We start from the raw sequence: 23,466 nt of genomic DNA, 5'->3' as shown, positions 1-23,466 counted from the left end.
TGTGGGTGGGCAGCAGATTAGGGGTTAATAGGTATAATATAGTGTTTGTGATGCAGGAGGGTGGCGGTTTAGGGGTTTAATAGGTAGTTTATGGGTGTTAGTGTACTTTGTAATACTTTAGTTATGAGTTTTGTGAAACATTTTTGTTGCACAAAACTCTTAACTACTGGTCTCAGTTGGCGGAATGGATCGTGTCGGTATAGAGCACAACGCAAGCTTTTTAGCCTGACCTCACAACCTGTAATACCGGTGCTATGAAAATCTCACACAAAACGTCATTTTTTTGAGTGTGGAATGGACGTTGCGTTAAAGGCTAAAATGCTTGCTGTATAGCTATACCGACAAGACTCCAAATAGCTGCGTTACTGCTTTTACGCTGAAATTGCCATTTTCTCAGCGTTAAAAGCTGTAATGCAAAACTCGTAATCTACCTTTAGATTGGGATAGGGGCTCATTAGATTGCTGGTCCGATATTGTATCTTGTATTAAAAAAATTGCAGTAGGTAACTTTTCAATTTCACTCATTTATAATATTATGCGCAATAAACAAAGCCAGCTGTTATCTAATAAACTAATTACTGGATGACTTTTTTTTCCTTCCTTAGATCCAAATTTGATTAGATATAGCTTTGCAGCTTTGGATGAGTGTGAGATCTCAATATCATGGAAAGAATCACATATGAAACTTCTAAATAATTATTATTTATCACCTTCCAAGATGGCAAGATTCTTTCCCTCTCAGCAGTTCCCTTAGCCCCATTGCATGTCTCTTAAGGCCAATATCTTGCATATGTTTTGGTACTGTCCAAAAAAAATTCAATTTTGGCAGAAAATTATTTTTTTATATAATAATGTGTATGAGAATAGGGCTACTCTTTGTTTAGAGAATGTATTTTTTCTTCTTTCTCACAAACAAGCTACTTTTTGTTCTCGAAAGGTTTTGAATACCATTATACTAGTAGCTAGACATCTTATTCTCAAAATTTGGAAAGCACACGCTGCTCCCGGTTTTTATCTTTTTATTAAAGAGATTCAAAACCAAATCATATTTGAATCTTTCCATGTTAAAATCACTTCAGAAAAAAACATAAAAGAAATTCTGCTAGATTGGTAAAATGTATCAGATTACAAACCAAAAACAGATTATCTTTCGTTTTTTAAACTCCATCAGTTTTGCAGAGCTGATGTTAAATTATATCTTATCTTAACTGCCTATTGGTTAATATCTAATACAGAAGTTTAAAATCTGCTTGATTCTTTGTATTGTTCTTGTTGTTATTTTCATTGTTAAAGAAAATGATGTCATAAAAAAGTCAGACAGAACAATTCAATATGTTTTAGAAATATAAGAGGCTAGTAGACATTTGCTTTTTCAGATGTATAAATGAACATGTTCTGATACAATACATATGTATTCTTATTATGCTCTTTTATTTTGATTTATGTTTGAGGAAATGTCCCTCATTTCTTTTTCTTTTTTGTTTACTTCTTTATTGTATGCAAAATATACTGAAAATCAATAAAAAACAAAGAAATAAAGATAAAAAAAGAAAACTAATTGCAAAAGGATGTTAATTTGTTTTCAAAACATTAAGAATTGGCTGATATGTTATTCTATAGCAACAAAACAGAAATGTCTTGTAATTTCAAGGTGTTTAATACTAGGGATGGGCGAATGTTTCACAACATTCGAAAAATGAAACAAATTTTAACACATTCGTTTTTTCTAATCGAATTTCGAATGTTTACATAACATTCTAACATTCGATTTTCAAATGTCCGGTTTCGAATTTTATGATTACATTCGCAAATATTTGTTTCGAAAAATTTGAATTTATATATTTGTAATAGTATTTCTATAATGCTTTATTTAAATGTACTATTCAAATTATGCAATATTCGAATTCAAAATATTTGAATTTATATGTTTGTAATAGTATTTCTAATGCTTTCTTTAAATGTAATATTCAAATTATGCAATATTCGATCGAAATAGAAACATTCAAATTGATATATATCTATTATGTATCAATTTACTAGATTCCCTACCACATGAACTATTGAACTTCTGAATAGTATTTGTTAAATAGAATGTTAAATTCGAAATTTCGAATGTGGACATTCGATCTAATTATAAACATTCGAATTCGAAAGTGACATTCAAAAACTGTAAATAGCATTCGATTATAGAATTTTTAAGAATATTTGTTTGTATCAACATTCGGATTTGTAATTCGAATTTCGGTAATAACATTTGTTCTAACATTCTAATTCGTAAATTTACACATTCGCCCATCCCTATTTAATACTTCTTTAAAAAAAATGTATGTTGCTTTTATAATATGGTTGTGGGTAAGTTAAGATGGCTGCCAAAGTGTTGCTGTACAGAAAACCCTGCCAGCAGAAATGACACTGTTCAAATGGGGTTTTTCAAACCTTTGCCCTGGGCTCAGTAAGGTCTAATTACCCCCCCCTGAGTTATCAGCTTGTTTTGTATTAATTTATGTATGTGCTTTTACTAATGAACACATTTTAATTCAATGTTTGATTCATCTAAGACAAGATTGTGCTTTATGGGTTGTTTTTGTATTGTTTTAGGAGTAATCATAGGTTAACCATAACCTTACTAAATACACACAAAACAGTATAATTAGTTAAAAACATATATACGCCTATATTACTAGTTGTGCGCAAACTGTAGCACAAGTGCACTATGGTTTTGTTATTAAATAGTATTTAATAACATAAGGACTGGTGAGGCTAGAGAGGCTAAAGGCGCTCTAGGGAGCACTTGCGCTACAGTTCGTGCGCCACTCATAATATACGCAATAGACCTGTATAAGCTGAAAAATGTAAATTCACAGTGCACATATAGTGACATAATCATTGTCATGTTAAGTATAAATATAAGAGATGCCACATAACCCAACATTTCAGTGTGAGACTGCAACCACTTTATTAAGTGAAAAGAATAAAAATATTGTTGGACAATACTGGTTTGTAAAAGGGGCATTAAATGGACGGTAAACTCAAAATTAGTTTTCCCATCAAATGTATAGTAATACACAGTGAAATAACTTTGCCCTGCACTCTCATTATTAAATTTGCCTTTTTTTCTTGTAATTTATCCTGGAAAATTGTAGTTTTTACACTGCCCCAAAAGAAACTGGAGTTAGAGTTCAGAACCTTGCCCCCCCATACATGATACACAGTGATTAGTTAATCCATGCAGGATTAATTTATACCTGTCCCTAACTGACCACAGCAAATGAGTTAATATAAAGGCCAGTTATATCAAGCAAATGACAGTTTTCCCTCATCTAACACTTACTATCACACACACTTACCTCTAACAGACACTTCTCTAGACTCAGGGCTTTCCATAGATTCATGTTGCCAAGTCGCACGCACTTTAAAAGCTGGATCTTTGAAGAGATAACCAGGGATCTTACATTTGCTTTGAAGACTAAAAGTTTTATCAGGATTGTTATTTATCTCATCTTCTGAGGTCCTGCCCTCTTTGGACTCTTTCCCATCACAGCCCCAGCTTATCTGGATATTTTGAGGATAAAATCTTTGCAGATTCACTGACAGCTGCACATCGTCTGGCTCACAAAGTGAGAATATTACTGGCTCCAAGAACTTGGGCTTTGCTATAAAATAAAATCATTAGGTAGCATTAGGAATTAAATAAGGATCTTCCTAGAAGCAAAACATTTTGGAGGCTTGGTCATGCAGCCAATCAGTATTGGACAATAAGGGTATTAAGATGAAGAAGTTTTAGTGAAAGCACCTGTTTGTCTGTTTAGTTCAATACTCTTATTTTATAGTGTTTTCTTTCTATATATATATATATATATATATATATATATATATATATATATATATATATATATATATATATATATATATATATATATATATATATATATATATATATATATATAAATAAAAGTGAATTAACTGAGTCTTTAGTATTGTTACAAATACATGAAAATAGTGTATAATATAAACTTAAGTTTTATTTTTACTAAAAAGATAAATATTATGAATATAAAATATGCACAATATGTTTTTAACAGAGAACACACTACAGTTTTAGAGTTTGGAGACTCACTGACAACTGACCACTATGAACTGACCACTCACAAAGGGCCGATGATCTAAACTTCGCCGGATCAGATGTGGCTTTGCAAGACAACCCTCACAGGAGCTGCCCTGGTGGAATTATCAGAAAAAAAGGGTCAGTCCCTATTTAAAGTAATGGAGCTCGCTTTAAAGGGATAGAGTGAATAAGCAGGGAGCACAGTTTAAAGATTAAATCCTGTAGCCAATAAAAATCACATTACGCTGCTTTCTGCGTATAGCATCTTACAGTTGCCTATATTTTCCCTTGTGTTTGCCTATTAGGGTTATTAGTATTTTGAGTGCCTTGAGAAAAGCCTTCTAGCTGGTGAGAAAAAACTGTAAGATCTGCAGTGCAAAAATCTTTACAGAATTATACTGGGATTCGAGAGACAATTTTATATACACACATGTTCAGCCCATTTTACCAAAACAATTACGCTTTGTATTTGGTTCTTTCTAATTTATCTTTATTAACTAATTTTAGTTCTATTTGCATTCTTTGTTGAAAAGCATACCTAGGTAGGCTAAGAAGCTACTGGAATAGTGGCTGCAGATATCTGCCTCTTGTCATTGGCCTTAAGCTAACTCCCAGTAGGGCATTGATGCTCCTTCAAAAAAGGATACCAAGAGAATGAAGCAAATTTGATAACAGAAGTAGATTGGAACGTTGTTTAAAATTGAATGAGCTGTCTGAATTATGAAAGAAAAAAAATTGTTTTTTTTTATGTCCCTTTAAACTTTACAATTTGTTGCTGTGCATATTTAACACAATTTTTCCAGTGTAATTTACAGACACATTTTATTTGCACCTTAACAATTTTTTCCTGTGAATTTTTGTGTGCACTGTGAATGGTTCAATTATTCTATTGTAAGATTTTTAAAATACTAATATTATTGTGCACTTTGTAGTGTAGCATCTCCTGCACATTCGAAAATGCAGTATACGCCCCTTAGTGAGAAAAGTGACTTTAGACCATTCCACCAGGGAAATAAAGCACTGCTGAGAATTCTTTAATAATCTTGTGAGACCTTTAGATAATCTGACTCCTAGACTACTTAAAAAAATGAAGCAGTTTTGGTTTTTTAGGGATGTTAATAGCAGCTTCATATACAAATATTTAAAATAATTTCTGGGCTCATATGCATTTGCATTTTCAGTCTTTTCAAACTAAAATGCATATTTTATTGCAGTTTAAGGGGTATATTTATCAAGCTCAGTATGGAGCTTGATGCCCCTTGCTTCCGGCAAGCCCAAAATTTCTTGTCCGCCTGCTCTGAGGCCGCGGACAGAAATCAACCCAATCTAATACGATCGGGTTGATTGACACCCCATGCTAACAGCCGATTGGCCTCAAATCTGCAGGGGGCGGTATTGCACCAGCAGTTCACAAGAACTGCTGGTGCAATGATAAATGCCGACAGCATATACTGTCCATTCGCACATTGATAAATATGCCCCTATATCATGTCTTTAAAATCCTGATATGTAGTAATTTAGGTTAGAAATGCCATATATTACTAATTAATTGAAACCTTCCAGTTCTGATTTTTATCCACTATTTCTCAAGTGGATAAAATAGAACTGGCAAAATACTATTCCATTAGATATATCTTGGCAGGGAGAGTCCATGAGAACATTCATAATCAATGGGAAATACTATTCCTGGCCACCAGGAGAAGGCTTAGACACCCCAAACAAGGCTATAAAACTCCCTCCCACTTTCCCTACCCTCCAGTAGTTTTGCCGGGGATAAGGAAAAATGAAGAGAGATACAGAGGTGCAAAAAAAAAAGAAGAAAAACCCCCCACAGAACAACTATGCAGAACCTCTCAACTGAAGCCCTAGACCTGAAAGCCCACGCCAAAGACCCATTACAAATAGGTCATGATTCTATAAGGAATCACAAGTCCTGCCAAAAGAAATTAGATTAATTCTGCTATCCAACCAAATCCAGATGTATCTCCAAATACAGAAATCACAGCAAAGCCGAAACACTCTGTCACTTAACTAGCAGAGAAACAGCCACTAAAAAGATTAAAACCAAATCGGTACTCAAAACCAAAGCCTCAAACGGAGCTCTTCAAAAACTATATAACTAGATAGGCTCCACAAGGGAGCAACATATACAAAGCAACAACAACAACAAGGTCTCAGATATGATCTCTAGCAAAACAGGCCTACCAGTCCTTCTCCAGAGCCACCTGGAGAAGACAAAACTGATCAAATTAAGGAAGGGAAAACATTCAGACCTAGTCAAATATAAAAGCAAAAAACAGACCTATAAGCCTGAATAGGGTACTAACACACTGTCAGAGAACCTCTCTGAACTAAATCAACCATTCAATTTCCAAGCACTCAGATGCAGTCTCTAGGTCTTGATAAAAGAACGGACCCTGAGTTAGTAAATCCTGATGCAAAGGCAGAAGCCAAGGAAGATCTGATGACATGTGCACTAGATGCACATTCCACATGGCCATGCAGGGGATATCAGAATAGTTTAAATGATTTCCTGTTTGATGCAAGCAACCACCCAAAGCAGAAGAACCATAGGTGGAAACAGGTAAACAAATTTAAAGCTTAGTATTTAAGCAGGAAGCCATCAAGTCTATATCCAGAACACCCTATCTTCGAGTTATCTCCAGAAATAACTTCTGATTCTGGGACCACTCCTCTGAATGGAGAGTCTGCCTGTTTAGAAAATCAATTTCCTAATAATGCACACCTTGAGTATGCAGAATTGAAACCTGACATGGATTCCTTTCTGCCCGCAACAGGATTTTAGAGACCTCCTGCAATGTCAGAGGAAACCCTGCACCACCCTGAAGATTGATGTATGCCACAGTCATGATGTTATCCAAATAAAGTTGGATAAACCGGGAAAAACTTAAATGAGGCCATGGTAAAAGCACATTACAAATGGCTCTTAACTCAAGAACAGAAATCGGAAGTGATACTTCCTCCTGACACCAAGCCCCCAGGGCCTTTAAGGATCCACAGATCACCACCCAGCCAAAAGTGGTAACTTCCATTGATATGACAAGACAGAAGAAACCACAGAAACTCCTCCCTAATAAAACTGTTGTGAGAGATTGCCACCAGGCAAGACTCTCTCTCATCTGAACATCCAGAAAGACAGTCTGAGACAAATCAGAATGATCCCCATTCCACTGTCTAAGCATACTCAACTGAAGTTTCAGATGGAATTGAGCAAATGGAATAGAGGCTGATGTTGCAATCATAAGATCCCCCACCTCCATGCATTGTGCCACAGAAGACTGGGGACTGGACTGATATAAGGAGCAAGCCTTCTGAAGTCTTGCTCTGCGTTAATCAGAGATATAAATGTGCATACTTAGAGAATCTATGATCATTCCTCAAAATCGTATTCCTTGTAGCTGGAATGAGAGAACTCTCCTCCAGGTTAATCTGCTAACCATGAGGCCTAAGACACGAGAGTAGTCTCTTTGTATGGCCCTGAACTATACAAGAGCCTGCAACAGAATGTCATACAGGTATGGAGCTATAAAAATCCCCTGAAAATGAACCATAGGCAGTTAAGCTCCCAGTCCCTTTGTAAACACTTGTGGCGCTGTAGCTAGACCAACTGGGAGTGCTACAAACTGGTAATGCTCGTCTAGTAAGGCAAACCGCAGAAAACGGTAATGATCTTGATGGGGGAACTAGAACTATTGCTCTCATAGCAATAAGGTCATTGAGGCAACGAAGTACAGTTGCCCTTCTTACAGGGTTCTTAGGAACTCCAGATGCTAAAAAACAATCCAATGGTGGACAACATTGAAAACTAATTCTGTAACCCTGGTGGATAATGTATAAAACCCAGGGATCTCTGACAGACTGATAAAAATCCTTCTGGAATAAAGAAAGTCTGCCTCCCAGACTACCCTGATCCAGGTCAGGAACAGTCTCACCACGCTGACTTTCTCTCCTGGACCGAAGTCTAGTACTACTCAATTCTGACCTAGAAGGATTCCGAGTTGTTCCAGGAAGCTCCCCCTCAGGTGCCTTCATGCTCTTCCTACTAGACGTAGGTTTCTCATATTGAACTAGGAGACCTCCCCTATCATACAACACTATATCAATGGGAGAATCTATGGTTAGACCAAATATGGAGTTGCCCCTAAAGGGTAAAGACAACAGGATAGAGTCAGGAATATTATCCATGGGCTCAAACATAAGCCACAGGGCCCCCCTAGCTAGAAGAGCAAAGCTAAAATTCCTATCATTGATGAGAACAATTTGCATAATGGCATCTCGGATATAGTCATTCGCTAACCACAGTAGCCTAACTCGATCCAAGATCTCCACCTAGGAAGCCTCACCAGCAATCATGTCTGTTAAGGATTCATACCAGGATATTGCTGCCATCGTGACAGCAGCTAATTCCTACTGCAGGTTGAAACAAGCTGGCAGACTGGAGAAACAGAACTCCAAGATATCCTTCCAGATTTCTAATGGACTTATTCCCAGAGAAAGAATCATTCCAAAGCGGAACAGTAATGTGCTGGGCTCGAGATAGAAGCACACAAAATCTATGCATGGGAGACTGGAACAGGAAAACATAAGCATAATGTCTCAGAAGAGATGAAAGGACACCCGGCCTCTCCCATTCCTTAGCAATGATGTCCGCAATAACTGAAGGTACAGGAAAAATCTGAATCTCCTTCAGAACGAACAAGTGCCACCTAAGATTGTTGCCCAAAACTATTCGTTGTGGCCTCTGCCACCACGCCCGGGCTACTTATTCCAACACAGAAATCATCCACCCTCATTCTAGTCCCTGATACATTCCTATATCTCAGAGCATCGACACCGTTGCCCAGATGCAGGCCTCAAGGTCCTCACTAAAAGGGCTCACCCCAGTTGGGATGAAACCAGCCACTACGTCCCTATTGGGGTCAAAGGAAGACACTTTCAAGGGCTGCTGGACTGACATGTTCCGAACAATCCCCACAGAGGGTATGTTTCACGCACCAGAAAGAGCAACTGACCGCTTGAAAGTCCAGTTTAAGGCGTCTTACCACCTCCACTACGGCCAAACACGTTTATACCTCTCTCCCACAGGACAACGGCACTGATCTAAAGCAGAAATAGTGCAGAAGCGATGTCTACAGTGGAAAACCACATCTCCACCAACCTCAGTGGCCTACATCAGTTCATAGCCTGTGGTCTGTAGTAACACAGAGCCTACTATGTATGGCACCTGAGTTTAGTTAGATGAGACCGGAAACCTGGTCACCAGTACGGTCACAAGCATGGTAGGATTGAAAACCCTGTCAATGTCCTGTGTATTAAAGTGCAGAAGCAAAGCCCTCTCAGTCTTATATGATTGTGGCTGTATTACTGTGAAGCATATGGTAGGCGCTACATAGCAAAGAGCATAGGAATGAGTACAGCGAACAAACAAAAATGCAGGAACCACCTGACTTGCACCACCTCATTATTAGATAATTTGCCATGAAATAGTAAACAACTTACCTATATATATATATATATAGTCTGTAAGTTAGTGAGAAACCCACCCCGTTAATAGACAGGGCATTTAGTTTTGACTGGAAAGAGACATGGGAGACCCAGCGTCGACCAGCATTATATATGCCAATACTCGATTGAGATTTATATGGATATATGATCCCCGGCTATCCTGAGCCAATCTATGACAAACTTATTTTCTTCCATATAAAGCACCTCTCTCTGCCAACCTCCATGATACAAGGCAAAGAACTATCTGGAGGATAGGTTAAGTTGGAGATATATTTATAGCTTTGTTTGGGGTGTCTTTGCCTCCTCCTGGTTGCCAGTAATATTATTTCCCATTGGTTATGAATGTTCTTGTGGACTCTCACTGCCAATAGAAGGAAACATTAATTATTTGTGCCATATTTAATTGTGTACTAAATGGCTAAATAGTTTGATGACAATTTTATATACAGTATATTCTAATAGCATAGATACTCTTCTCGTGTATTCATATAATACTGTATTATAGCAAGTTATCAATATAAACAAATGATAGATAGATAGATAGATAGATAGATACAGCAGTATAAGGTGAAGAGATGGAATATACAGTATATAATAATACTGTGATAAAGAACAGATAGAATAAATAGATAAAAATTAAGACAAATTGGTAGGTAATCATTACCATGAATAGATTTGAACTGAAATGCTCTCTCCATCTTCTCCATCCGGCACAAAAATAGACAAATAATGGATGAGTCTAGATGTCTTGATACAGATGGAATGAAGCTTAGAGATGTTGTAAAATCACAAGATCTCGTTTCTCCTGGTTTATCTGTTCTCTCATTGGTCATCTCATATTCCTTGGCCATGAGAGGCTCTTCCTCTTCTGATTGCACCTTTGTAGAGTCTGCGATCTCACACATTGTACCATCTTTATTCTTTATAATCCATGTCGCTTGCACATCTTTAATACAGTGAGAAGCTGTGCAGTACAAAGTAATCTTCTCTCCATCAACCCAAGTATCAGGACCATGAATTTTATTCATCAGGAAAGATTTCATACCTATTTAATGTGAGATACAAAGGTAGAGTAAAACAGAACAAAGCTAATTATTTTACAGGCCAATACTAGGCTATGAACGGTAACAGCAGTTAATGGTAAATGTGCCTTACCTTTCTTGTGTCTGTAATAAAAAACAGCACCAATTATAGCTCCAATAAACACAAGAGCTACAAGGATCCCAACCAATAAGAACACATTCAAGCCGCTCTCTTTATCTCCTAGAGGATTCAATAAGAAAAATTAATAAATGCACAAACTTCCTACACTATTAATGCAGAGCTCTCAAATGTCCTGCATAGTGCACCCACCCCACCTAGCTCTAAAGCATCTAAAGTATCTAAGGTCTTGTTCCCCTCATATTATAAATATTGTAATGTGGAAGAGTAAGTTATCCGTGCACAATTACTTACATATATCTAACTCCTTCAAATTTCACCCCCAGAACAGCAATGCATTATTTAGAGCTAATTGAACACATACGGCTGTCTAATGATAAGAGGCATATGTGTACCCACCAATCACCAGCTAGCTCTCAGAAGCACATGGCTGCTCCTCAGCCTACCTAGGAATGCTTTTTAATATAAAAATACCAAGATAACAAAGTACATTTGATAATAGAAGTATATTGAAAGGTGTCTTAAAATTGCAAGCTCTATCTAAACCATGACAGTTTTGTTTTGACTTTCATGTTCCTTTAATTTTTGCTGAGACATAGGCCCCTATTTATCAAGCCGTCAACCGCAAATACGCTGGAATTCCGCAGCGTATTTGTGGCAAGCCTGATTCCCCTTAGTTATCAAACCCTACAGACCGGCAAAAGTAGAAATTTGTGACGTAACATACAATCCGCTGGTCTCAGTCCATCACAGATCGATGCTTACATCATTGCAGATGTTCTGAATGCAAATTCGGCACTATCTGACTACTTTTGCTAGTTATCAAATTTCTACCAGGTACACTCGCCACTATTCCGGCCCAGCGTACCTGGTTTTAAATCCGCCGCCCTGGAGGAGGTGGATGCCATAGCAATCAATGGGAGTCTGAAAGCAGCGAAAGCTCATGTTCGCTGCTGCCTGATATCTCATTGATTCCTATGGGAGAATAAAAGTTATGTTTACACCTAACACCCTAACATGTCCCCCGAGTCTAAACACCCTTAATCTGCCGCCCCCTACACCGCCGCCACCTACATTATACTTATTAACCCCTAATCTGCTGCCCCATCACCGCTGCCACCTACATTATACTTATTAACCCCTAATCTGCCGCCCGCCACCGCCGCCACCTACATAATACTTATTAACCCCTAATCTGCAACCCCTTATACCGCCGCCACCTACATTATACTTATTAACCCCTAATCTGCCGCCCCAACACCGCCGCCACCTACATAAAGTTATTAACCCCTATCCCGCCGCTCCCGGAGCCCACCGCAACAAAATAAAGTTATTAATCCCTAAACCTAACAACCCGCTAACTTTATATTAAATATTAACTCATCCCTATCTTATAATCAATTTTAAATTACCTTTAAAATTAAATTAAACTATATTAAAATGATAATTAACCGACCCTAACTTTTATAACAAAATTACATTAAACTATATTAAATTAATAATTAATCTACCATAACTGTTATACTAAATTACATTAAACTACAAATTGAATTAACTATATTATACATTTAGAAACCTAACCCTACTCAAATAATTTAAATCTACACTAAAAAATTACTAAGTTACAAAAAAATAACAAACACTAAGTTACACAAAAAATAAACAGTTACAAAAAAATAAAAAATAAATTATCAAAGATTTAAGCTAATTACACCTAATCTAAGGGCCCTATGAAAATAAAAAGGCCCCCCCAAAATAAAAAAACCCTAACCTACAATAAACTACAAATAGCCCTTAAAAGGGCCTTTTGCGGGGCATTGCGCCAAAGAAATCAGCTCTTTTACCTGTAAATAAAAAATACAAACAACCCCCCCAACAGTAAAACCCACCACCCACACAACCAACCCCCCAAATAAAACCCTAACCAAAAAAAAACTAAGCTCCAGATTGCCCTGAAAAGGGCATTTAGATGGGCATTGCCCTTAAAAGGGCATTTAGCTCTATTGCACCCAAACCCTTATCTAAAAATAAAACCCACCCAATAAACCCTTAAAAAATCCTAACACTAAGCCCTGAAGATCGACTTACAGTTTTGAAGATCCGACATCCATCCTCCAAGAAGCCGACAGAAGTCCTCATCGAAGCCGGGAGAAGTCTTCATCCAAGCCTGCAGAAGTCTTCACCCAGACGGCATCTTCTATCTTCATCCATCCGGCGAGGAGTGGGTCCATCTTCAAGACATCCGATGCGTAGCATCCTCTTATTTCCGACGACTCCCGACGAATGAAGGTTCCTTTAAGTGACGTCATCCAAGATGGCGTCCCTTAGATTCCGATTGACTGATAGAATTCTATCAGACAATCGGAATTAAGGTTGAAAAAATCCTATTGGCTGATGCAATCAGCCAATAGGATTGAGCTCGCATTCTATTGGCTGATTGGAACAGCCAATAGGATTGAAATTCAATCCTATTGGCTGATTGCATCAGCCAATAGGATTTTTTCAGCCTTAATTCCGATTGGCTGATAGAATTCTATCAGCCAATTGGAATCTAAGGGTCGCCATCTTGGATGACGTCACTTAAAAGAACCTTCATTCGTCGGGAGTCATCGGAAAGAAGAGGATGCTCCGCGTCGGATGTCTTGAAGATGGACCCACTCCTCGCCAGACGGATGAAGATAGAAGATGCCATCTGGGTGAAGACTTCTGCGGGCTTGGATGAAGATTTCGGCCGCTTGGATGAAGACTTCTCCTGGCTTCGATGAGGACTTCCTGGAGGATGGATGTCGGATCTTCAAAACTGTAAGTCGATCTTCAGGGGTTAGTGTTAGGATTTTTTAAGAGTTTATTGGGTGGGTTTTATTTTTAGATTAGGGTTTGGGTGCAATAGAGCTAAATGCCCTTTTAAGGGCAATGCCCATGCAAATGCCCTTTTCATGGCAATGGGGAGCTTAGGTTTTTTAAGTTAGGGTTTTACTTTTGGGGGGGTTGTTTGTATTATTTATTTACAGGTAAAAGAGCTGATTTCTTTGGGACAATGCCCTGCAAAAGGCCCTTTTAAGGGCTATTTGTAGTTTATTGTAGGTTAGGGTTTTTTATTTTGGGGGTCTTTTTTATTTTCATAGGGCCCTTAGATTAGGTGTAATTAGTTTAAATCTTTGATAATTTCTTTTTTATTTTTTGTAACTTAGTGTTTATTTTTTTGTGTAACTTAGTGTTTGTTATTTTTTGTAAATAAGTTGTTAGTTTTTTGTAACTTAGTAATTTTTTAGTGTAGATTTAAATTATTTAAGTAGGGTTAGGTTTCTAAATATAGATAATTTAATTTGTAGTTTAATGTAGTTTTAGTATAACAGTTAGGGTAGATTAATTATTAATTTAATATAGTTTAATCTAATTTTATTATAAAAGTTAGTGTAGATTAATTATTAATTTAATATAGTTTAATGTAATTGTATTATAAAAGTTAGTGTAGATTAATTATTAATTTAATATAGTTTAATGTAATTTTAGTATAACAGTTAGTGTAGATTAATTATTAGTTTAACCCTTTGAGTGCTAAGCACCTGCCCACCTTGGTACTAAGCTTTTTTAAGTTTTTTTTAGGTTTTTTATTTTTTGATTTTTTTTTCAGATCCCCACTTACACTTTTGGAAAGGTAAGGTGATTACCTTTCCAACGGTGGGTCTTGGGGGTCTGTAGCTGTTTAGATGCCTGAGATACAGGCTTCAAAGCAGCATGCCCCCTGCTCCTATACGTAACATTGTTAAGTATAAATAAAGTTGATCTCCCTCAAGGTGAGAGAGTGCTAGCGTCGTTAGCACCAGTGTGGGAAACTCTGCAACGGCTCAGAGCCATCGTTAGCACTCAAGGGGTTAATATAGTTTAGTCTAAAATTAAGTTTAAAATTATTATAAGATAGGGATGAGTTAATATTTAATATAAAGTTAACAGATTGTTAGGTTTAGGGGTTAATAGGTTAATTTAGTTTATGGCGAGGAGGGGGGCTGGCGGTTTAGGGGTTAATAACTTTATTTAGTTGCGGTGGGATCCGGGAGCGGCGGGATAGAGGTTAATAAGTATAATGTTGGTGACGGCAGTATAGGGAGTAGCAGATTAGGGGTTAATAACATAATGTAGGTGGCAGAGGTGTAAGGGGGGGACAAATTAGGGGTTAATAACATAATGTAGGTGGCGGTGGGCTCCGGGAGCGGCAGGATAGGGGTTAATAAATTTATTAGAGTAGCGGTGGGCTCCGGGAGCAGCGGTTTAGGGTTTAATAACTTTATTTAGTTGCGGTGGGGTCCGGGAGCAGTGGCATAGGGGTAAAATAGTGTAGTATAGTGTGGGTGTTTAGTGACAGGGTATAAATAAAGCTGTGAAGAAGCCGAATAGCAGCAAGATCGATGACTGTTTAGTTAACAACAGTCCGCTGCTCATCGCCCCGTACTTAGTGCGCAGCTTTTTGACAGCTTTTTTGGTAACTTTGGAGAACGTATTCAGGTCCGCGGCAGCGATGTTAGGCGATGTCAGGCGAGCATATTGGTGCCGTCGAATGCAAGTAAGTTGATGGCTTGATAAGTAGGCCTCATAGTTTGAGTACTCAATTTTACACTGATTGGCACTTTTTACATTCATCATGTACTAGGAAGAAGAGAGTATTCTGTTATATGTACAGTATGTTTATTTTGTTTTGTTGAAAGCAGATGTTATAACTAGAGGGTCGACGAACTGTGACCCCCACCAAGACAGTTTTCTTTCTAATGAGGGTTCATGTGTCCATCTAAGTTGCAATGTGAGCTGAAGGGCTCCTTTATTGTTTACTTCCAGAATCCTATGTGAGACATGCCCATGCCACCAGAAACATTGTCCTCTCTTGCCCCTCCATGGACGCATTTGAACAGTAATAGAAGAAGGGGTGAGTTACCCTGAAATGTTATTTTATAACAAATACACCATGGCCTCAATTACATATGCAGCGTCGCCCGCAAAAGCCGGCGATGCCGTTTTTTGCACGATTTTGGTATCCTATATACAGCGCCGCATATAAATGCGGCACGTATATTTTACCTGTCGCCTGCAATTTTTACTCCCATAAGCTAACATGGGACCGCGTCGTAAATCGGTATCCAATATCCAGCACAAGGACTTACGTGGCGAAAATTGAAAAATCTTACTCCATTTTTACCTCGCCATAAAAAGCAGCCGTAGCAAGCAGCCGTAACTCCCAAAAAATTAACTAACACCTAACGCATGCGCAGTGTCTATCTACCTGTCAACCGCAATCCCCCACCGCAATAAATAAAAAGTCTATTAACCCCTAAACCACCATAGCCCACAACGCAAGTAATAACTAAATTATTAACCCCTAAACCGCCATAGCCCACATAGCCTATTAAATTCGAGGGACGCCATCTTGGATGACGTCATTTAAAGGAACCATCATTCGTCGAGTAGTCGTCGTGCTGGAAGGATGCTCCGCGTCGGATGGCTTCAAGATGGACCCGCTCCTCGTCGGATGGAAGAAGATAGAATATGCCGTCTGGATGAAGACTTCTGCCCGTCTGGAGGACCTCTTCTGGCCGGATTGGATGAAGACTTCGGACAGTCTGGAGGACCACATCGCCCGGATTGGATGAAGATTTCGGCCCGGCTGGGTGAAGACGGCTCAAGGTAGGGTGATCTTCAGGGGGTTAGTGTTAAGGGGGGGTTGGGTGGGTTTTAGAGTAGGGGTGTGTGGGTGGTGGGTTTTAATGTTAGGGGGGGTTATTTTATTTTTTTACAGGTAAAAGAGCTGATTAGTTTGGGGCAATGCCCCACAAAAAGCCCTTTTGAGGGCTATTTGTAATTAGTATAGGGTAGGAAATTTTATTATTTTGGGGGGCTTTTTTATTTTATTAGGGGGCTTAGATTAGGTGTAATTAGTTTAAAATTCTTGTAATTTTTTTTAATTTTCTGTAATTTCGGGTTTTTTTGTACTTTTGTTTATTTTAGTTATTGTATTTAATTTTAGTTAATTGTAGTTAATTAATTTAATTTATTTAATGATAGTGTAGTGTTAGGTGTAATTGTAACTTAGGTTAGGATTTATTTTACAGGTAAATTTGGATTTATTTTAGCTAGGTAGTTATTAAATAGTTAATAACTATTTAATAACTATTGTACCTAGTTAAAATAAATACAAAGTTGCATGTAAAATAAAAATAAATCCTAATATAGCTACAATGTAATTATTAATTATATTGTAGCTATCTTAGGGTTTATTTTATAAGTAAGTATTTAATTTTAAATAGGAATAATTGAGTTAATAATAGTACATTTATTTAGATTTATTTAAATAATATTTAAGTTAGGGGGGTGTTAGGGTTAGGGTTAGACTTAGGTTTAGGGGTTAATAACTTTATTATAGTGGCGGCAACATTGGCGGCGGCAGATTAGGGGTTAATACATTTAATAGGCTATGTGGGATATGGCGGTTTAGGGGTTAATAATTTAGTTATTACTTGCGGTGTGGGTTTGATGGCGGATATAGGGGTTAATAGTTTAAATAGGCATATTGCGTTGTGGGGGTTGTCGGTCTAGGGGTTAATACATTTATTAGTAGTAGTGAGAGGGGGGATTGCGGATATAAGGGTTAGACGTGTCGGGCTTATTTTTGGGAGGCGTGTTAGACAGTTACGGGAGATTTAAAATTTTTGTTACTTTTCTTGGCGCCGGCAGTTTCTAAAGTGCCGTAACTCACTGGCGACTCCAGAAATTTGTATTTATGCTTATTTCTGGACATTGCTAGTTTATACGACTTATGGCACTTAGGAAATGCCGGTGCCCTATATGTTATACCTGGATGTGCGAGGTGAAATTACGTGCGGTGCAGGTTTCCACGCTTGCGCCGAAACCTGCGCCGTATATGTGATCGCGCCCCATATATATTTATTCACAGCTCTGGAAAAAATTAAGAGACCACTCCAATTTCCCTTAAATCAGCATCTCTAGATGTATGGCAGCCATTCCATTCCAGTGTCTCTGAATTCCAACACAGGCACACCTAATTCTACTTGATGAGGTACTGATTAGGTGATAACCTGAACCAAATTTTATTTAGGGCTAGATTAGAAGTGAAGCGGTAATAACCTCTCCCACTCGAGCGTTAAAATTGCTAGAGGTTCACTTTTTGCGCCGCGTCAGGTAGAGCTGGTATTACAAGTTGAAAGCAAAAATGTTGCATTTGCACAAAACCCAACACGCACAAAAAGTTTACCATAGGATATCGCAATCTCGATATCACTGTAACCCTAGTGAAATCAATGGAGCAGTGATGTTAAAAAAACTAAATTTATGCTTACCTGATAAATTTCTTTCTTTTGCGATGTACCGAGTCCACAGTTTCATCCTTACTTGTGGGATATTATCCTTCCTTACAGGAAGTGGCAAATAGAGCACCCACAGCAGAGCTGCCTATATAGCTCCCCCCTTAACTCCACCCCCCAGTCATTCGACCGAAGGCTTAGGAAGAAAAAGGAGAAACTATAAGGTGAAGAGTTGACTGAAGTTTTCAATAAAAAATACTATCTGTCTTGAATAGACAGGGTGGGCCGTGGACTCCGTACATCACAAAAGAAAGAAATTTATCAGGTAAGCATAAATTTAGTTTTCTTTTGCAAGATGTACCGAGTCCACAGTTTCATCCTTACTTGTGGGATACCAATGCCAAAGCTTTAGGACACGGATGAAGGGAGGGACAAGACAGGAACCTAAACGGAAGGCACAACTGCTTGCAGAACCTTTCTCCCAAAAATAGCCTCCGAAGAAGCAAAAGTATCAAATTTGGAAAATTTGGAAAAGGTATGAAGCGAAAACGCAGCCTTACAAATTTGTTCAACAGAACCATCATTTTTAAAAGCCCATGTGGAAGCCACCGCTCTAGTAGAGTGAGCTGTAATCCTGTCGGGAGGCTGCTGTCCAGCAGTCTCATATGCCAAACGGATGATGCTTTTCAGCCAAAAACAACAAACAAAGAAGATGTTTGACGGAAATCTTTGGTTGCTTGCAAATAAAACTTCAAAGCACAAACCACGTCCAAGTTGTGCAACAGACGTTCCTTCTTAGAAGAAGGATTAGGACACAGAGAAGGAACAACAATTTCCTGATTGATATTCCTGTTAGTAACAACCTTAGGAAGGAATCCAGGTTTGGTACGCAAAACTACCTTATCAGCATGGAAAACCAGATAAGGCAAGTCGCATTGTAATGCAGATAGTTCAGAAACTCTTCGAGCTGAAGAGATAGCAACTAGAAACAGAACTTTCCAAGATAGAAGCTTAATATCTATGGAATGCATGGGTTCATACGGAACCCCTTGAAGAACTTTAAGAACTAAATTCAAACTCCATGGCGGAGCAACAGGTTTAAACACAGGCTTGATTCTAACTAAAGCCTGACAGAACGCCTGAACATCTGGGACATCTGCCAGACGCTTGTGCAATAGAATAGACAAAGCAGAAATCTGTCCTTTTAAGGAACTAGCTGACAATCCCTTCTCCAATCCTTCTTGGAGAAAGGCCACAATCCTAGGAATCCTGATCTTATTCCATGAGTAACCTTTGGATTCGCACCAATAAAGATATTTATGCCATTTCTTGTGATAGATTTTCCTGGTGACAGGCTTTCGAGCCTGAATCAAGGTATCTATGACCGACTCAGCGAAACCCCGCTTTGATAAAATCAAGCGTTCAATCTCCAAGCAGTCAGCTGCAGAGAAATTAGATTTGGATGCTTGAACGGACCTTGAATCAAAAGGTCCTGTCTCAGTGGCAGAGTCCATGGTGGCAGAGATGACATGTCCACCAGGTCTGCATACCAAGTCCTGCGTGGCCACACAGGTGCTATCAAAATCACTGAAGGTCTCTCTTGTTTGATTCTGGAAATCAGACGCAGAAGAAGAGGGAATGGTGGAAACACATAAGCCAGGTTGAACGACCAGGGTACTGCTAGAGCATCTATCAGTACTGCCTGAGGATCCCTTGACCTGGACCCATAACAAGGAAGTTTGGCATTCTGACGAGACGCCATCAGATCCAATTCTGGTGTGCCCCATAGATGAACCAGTTGAGCAAACACCTCCGGATGGAGTTCCCACTCCCCCGGATGAAAAATCCGCCTCCCAGTTCTCTACCCCTGGGATATAGATTGCTGATAGATGGCAAGAGTGAGTCTCTGCCCATCGGATTATTCTGGAAACTTCTATCATCGCCAGGGAACTCTTTTTTCCCCCCTGATGATTGATATAAGCCACAGTCGTGATGTTGTCCGACTGAAATCTGATGAATCTGGCCGAAGCCAGCTGAGGCCACGCCTGAAGAGCATTGAATATCGCTCTCAGTTCTAGAATATTTATCGTAGGAGGGCCTCCTCCTGAGTCCACAAACCCTGTGCTTTCAGGGAATTCCAGACTGCACCCCAGCCCAGTAGGCTGCCGTCTGTCATCACTATAACTCACACTGGCCTGCGGAAACACATTCCCTGGGACAGGTGATCCTGTAACAACCACCAAAGAAGAGAATCTCTGGTCTCCTGATCCAGATTTATCTGAGGAGATAAATCTGCATAATCCCCATTCCACTGTCTGAGCATGCATAGTTGCAGTGGTCTGAGATGTAAGCGAGCAAACGGAACTATGTCCATTGCGCTACCATTAGTCCGATTACCTCCATACACTGCACCACTAAAGGCAGAGGAATGGAATGAAGAGCTCGGCAGGTGGTTGACATTTTTGATTTCCTGACCTCCGTCAGAAATATTTTCATGTCCACCGAATCTATCAGAGTCCCTAGGAATGAAACTATTGTGAGGGGGGAAAGAGAACTCTTTTTTACATTCACCTTCCACCTATAAGATCTTAGAAATGCCAACACTAAGTCTGTGTGAGCCATGGCTAGTTGGAAAGTCGACGCTTGAATTAGGATGTTGTCTAGATAAGGCGCCACTGCTATGCCCCACGGCCTTAGGACCGCCAGAAAGGACCCTAGCACCTTTGTGAAGATTTGTGGTGCCGTGGCCAACCCGAAGGGAAGAGCCACAAACTGGTAATGCTTGTCCAGAAAGGCAAACCTGAGAAATTGGTGATGATCTTTGTGGATAGGAATGTGTAGATACGCATCCATTAAGGCCACGGTGGTCATATATTGACCCTCCTGGATCATTGGTAAAATAGTCCGAATGGTCTCCATCTTGAAGGATGGGACTCTGAGGAATTGGTTTAGGATCTTGAGATCTAAGATTGGTCTCAAGGTTCCCTCCTTTTTGAGAACCACAAACAGATTGGAGTAACACCCTTGCCCTTGTTCTGCATTCGGAACAGGGCGGATCATTCCCATGGTATGTAGGTCTTCAACACAGCCTAAGAACGCCTCTCTTTTTGTCTGGTTTGCAGACAATTGAGAAAGATGAAATCTCCCCCTTGGAGGAGAATCCTTGAAATCTAGAAGGTATCCCAGGGTTACGATTTCTAAAGCCCAGGAGTCATGAACATCTCTTGCCCAAGCCTGAGCAAAGAGAGAAAGTCTACCCCCTACTAGATCCTCTCCCGGATCGGGGGCTACCCCTTCATGCTGTCTTGGTGGCAGCAGCAGGCTTCCTGGCCTGTTTACCTTTGTTCCAAGCCTGGTTAGGTCTCCAGACTGACTTGGATTGAGCAAAGTTCCCCCTTGCAACAGGGGAAGAGGAAGCGGGACCACCTTTGAAGTTTCGAAAGGAATGAAAATTATTTTGTTTGGTCCTCATATTATTTGTCTTATCCTGAGGGAGGGCATGGCCTTTCCCTCCAGTGATATCTGAAATGATCTCTTACAGTTCAGGCCCGAATAGGGCCTTACCCTTGAAAGGGATGGTCAAAAGCTTAGATTTTGATGACACATCAGCCGACCAGGACTTAAGCCATAACGCTCTGCGCGCTAAAATGGCAAAACCTGAATTCTTTGCCGCTAATTTAGCCAGTTGAAAAGCCGCATTTGTAATGAAAGAATTAGCTAGCTTAAGAGCCCTAATTCTATCCAGAATATCATCTAATGGGCTCTCCACCTGAAGAGCCTCTTCCAGAGCCTCAAACCAAAAGGCAGCTGCAGTGGTTACAGGAACAATACACGCTATAGGTTGGAAAAGAAAACCCTGATGAACAAAAATTTTCTTTAGGAGATTTATTAGACGCACTAGAGGTACTTGGCGTCACTTGTGCGGGCGTTACTGGTTGTGACACTTGGGGAGAACTAGATGGCATAACCTGATTTCCTTCTGTCTGAGAATCATCCAGCGCCAAACTCTTATAAGTCAAAATATGCTGTTTGCAATTTATAGACATATCAGTACATGTGGGACACATTCTAAGAGGGGGTTCCACAATGGCTTCTAAACATATTGAACAAGGAGTTTCCTCAATGTCAGACATGTTGAACAGGCTAGTAATGAGGCAAGCAAGCTTGGAAAACACTTTATTCAGTGAAAAAACAACAATTTTAAAAAACGGTACTGTGCCTTTAAGAGAAAAAAAGGCATACACAAACTGCAAAACTGCTTAAAAATGCATCAAACTTTTCGAATTTTTTTACAGCAGATTCAATAAGCTTTAGTAAGATTGCCCCACAAGCAAATGAACCATTTAACCCTTAAATATGGAAACCGGATTGACAAAGTGCCAAAAACCGGAAAAAAAACCTGTCAGCACCTTGCCACAGCTCTGCTGTGGTGCCTACCTGCCCTTAGGGATTGGAAATGTGGGGTTAAAGCTTTGTTTTGGCCCAAAATGTTCACCAGGACCCTCCGGTGTTGTAGCTTGCTGCTTGTCAAGAGAAAACAACTGCGCAACTGAGGCGCAAAATTAGGCCCCGCCCATCTCACTCAATGTTTCTAAGGCCTCCCAAAAACATACAAAAGCATTTTAACCAGACATGTGGGTTCTAAAACCCCAAAAAGCCAAGTGTACCCTCAATAAACTTGTCCCTCAAAAACTTATTAACAGCACTCCCAGTACACACAACCGTTTGTTCATATCATTCAAACTGAGTGTCAACCATAATTTCAATTAGCCCTTAAAGCAAGCTTAGTAATGCTTCTTTTTTTATAAGTCTAGGATTACTGCTTACCCTTACCCTCATGGGGATACTGTCAGCCTTTCTGAAATATCACAGTCTCTCCAGAAAAAATGACTGAACATACCTCATTGCTGTATAGCATGAAAACGTTCCTCACACTGAACTTTCCTGTACTCCTCAGCCATTCTGTGGGAACAGCACTGGATCTTAGTTAGAAATGCTAAGATCATCATCCTCCAGGCAGAAATCTTTAGACATCGCCGAAAATCAACCCAATCCAATACAATCGGGTTGATTGACACCCCCTGCTAGAGGCCAATTCTGCAGGGGGCGGTATTGCACCAGCAGTTCACCAGAATTGCTGGTGCAATGATAAATGCTGAGAGCGTATGCATCATGATAAATAGGGGTGTGTTTTATCAATCACATTTACTTTTAACTTGTAAAATGAGTGCACATTGCCATAGAAAATATAGGGAGCATAAATTTATATATATATACATAAAGACACAATAGTGTACAGTACAAGAGGGGAGAAGTTACTAATCTACTAAAGGTTTTATATAGGAACAAATGAAACTTTCTTCCTAC

General features: G+C 39.2%; 1 protein-coding gene across 1 annotated transcript in view; it reads right to left on the bottom strand.

Moving 5' to 3' along the window:
- LOC128641642 (uncharacterized) overlaps positions 1-23,466 on the bottom strand; it is a 108,607-nt gene that overhangs the window by 30,225 nt on the left and 54,916 nt on the right. The window contains exons 4-6 of the mRNA XM_053694178.1: positions 10,787-10,894; positions 10,296-10,676; positions 3,348-3,653 (exon numbers count right to left, since the gene is read on the bottom strand). Of these exons, the coding sequence (XP_053550153.1) occupies positions 3,348-3,653; positions 10,296-10,676; positions 10,787-10,894 (795 nt within the window). The remainder of the gene's footprint in view (positions 1-3,347; positions 3,654-10,295; positions 10,677-10,786; positions 10,895-23,466) is intronic.

The sequence above is a fragment of the Bombina bombina genome, chromosome 11 (assembly GCF_027579735.1).
Source record: "Bombina bombina isolate aBomBom1 chromosome 11, aBomBom1.pri, whole genome shotgun sequence".
NCBI classification, from domain to species: domain Eukaryota; kingdom Metazoa; phylum Chordata; class Amphibia; order Anura; family Bombinatoridae; genus Bombina; species Bombina bombina.
This window is presented reverse-complemented; position numbering and strand designations above follow the sequence as displayed.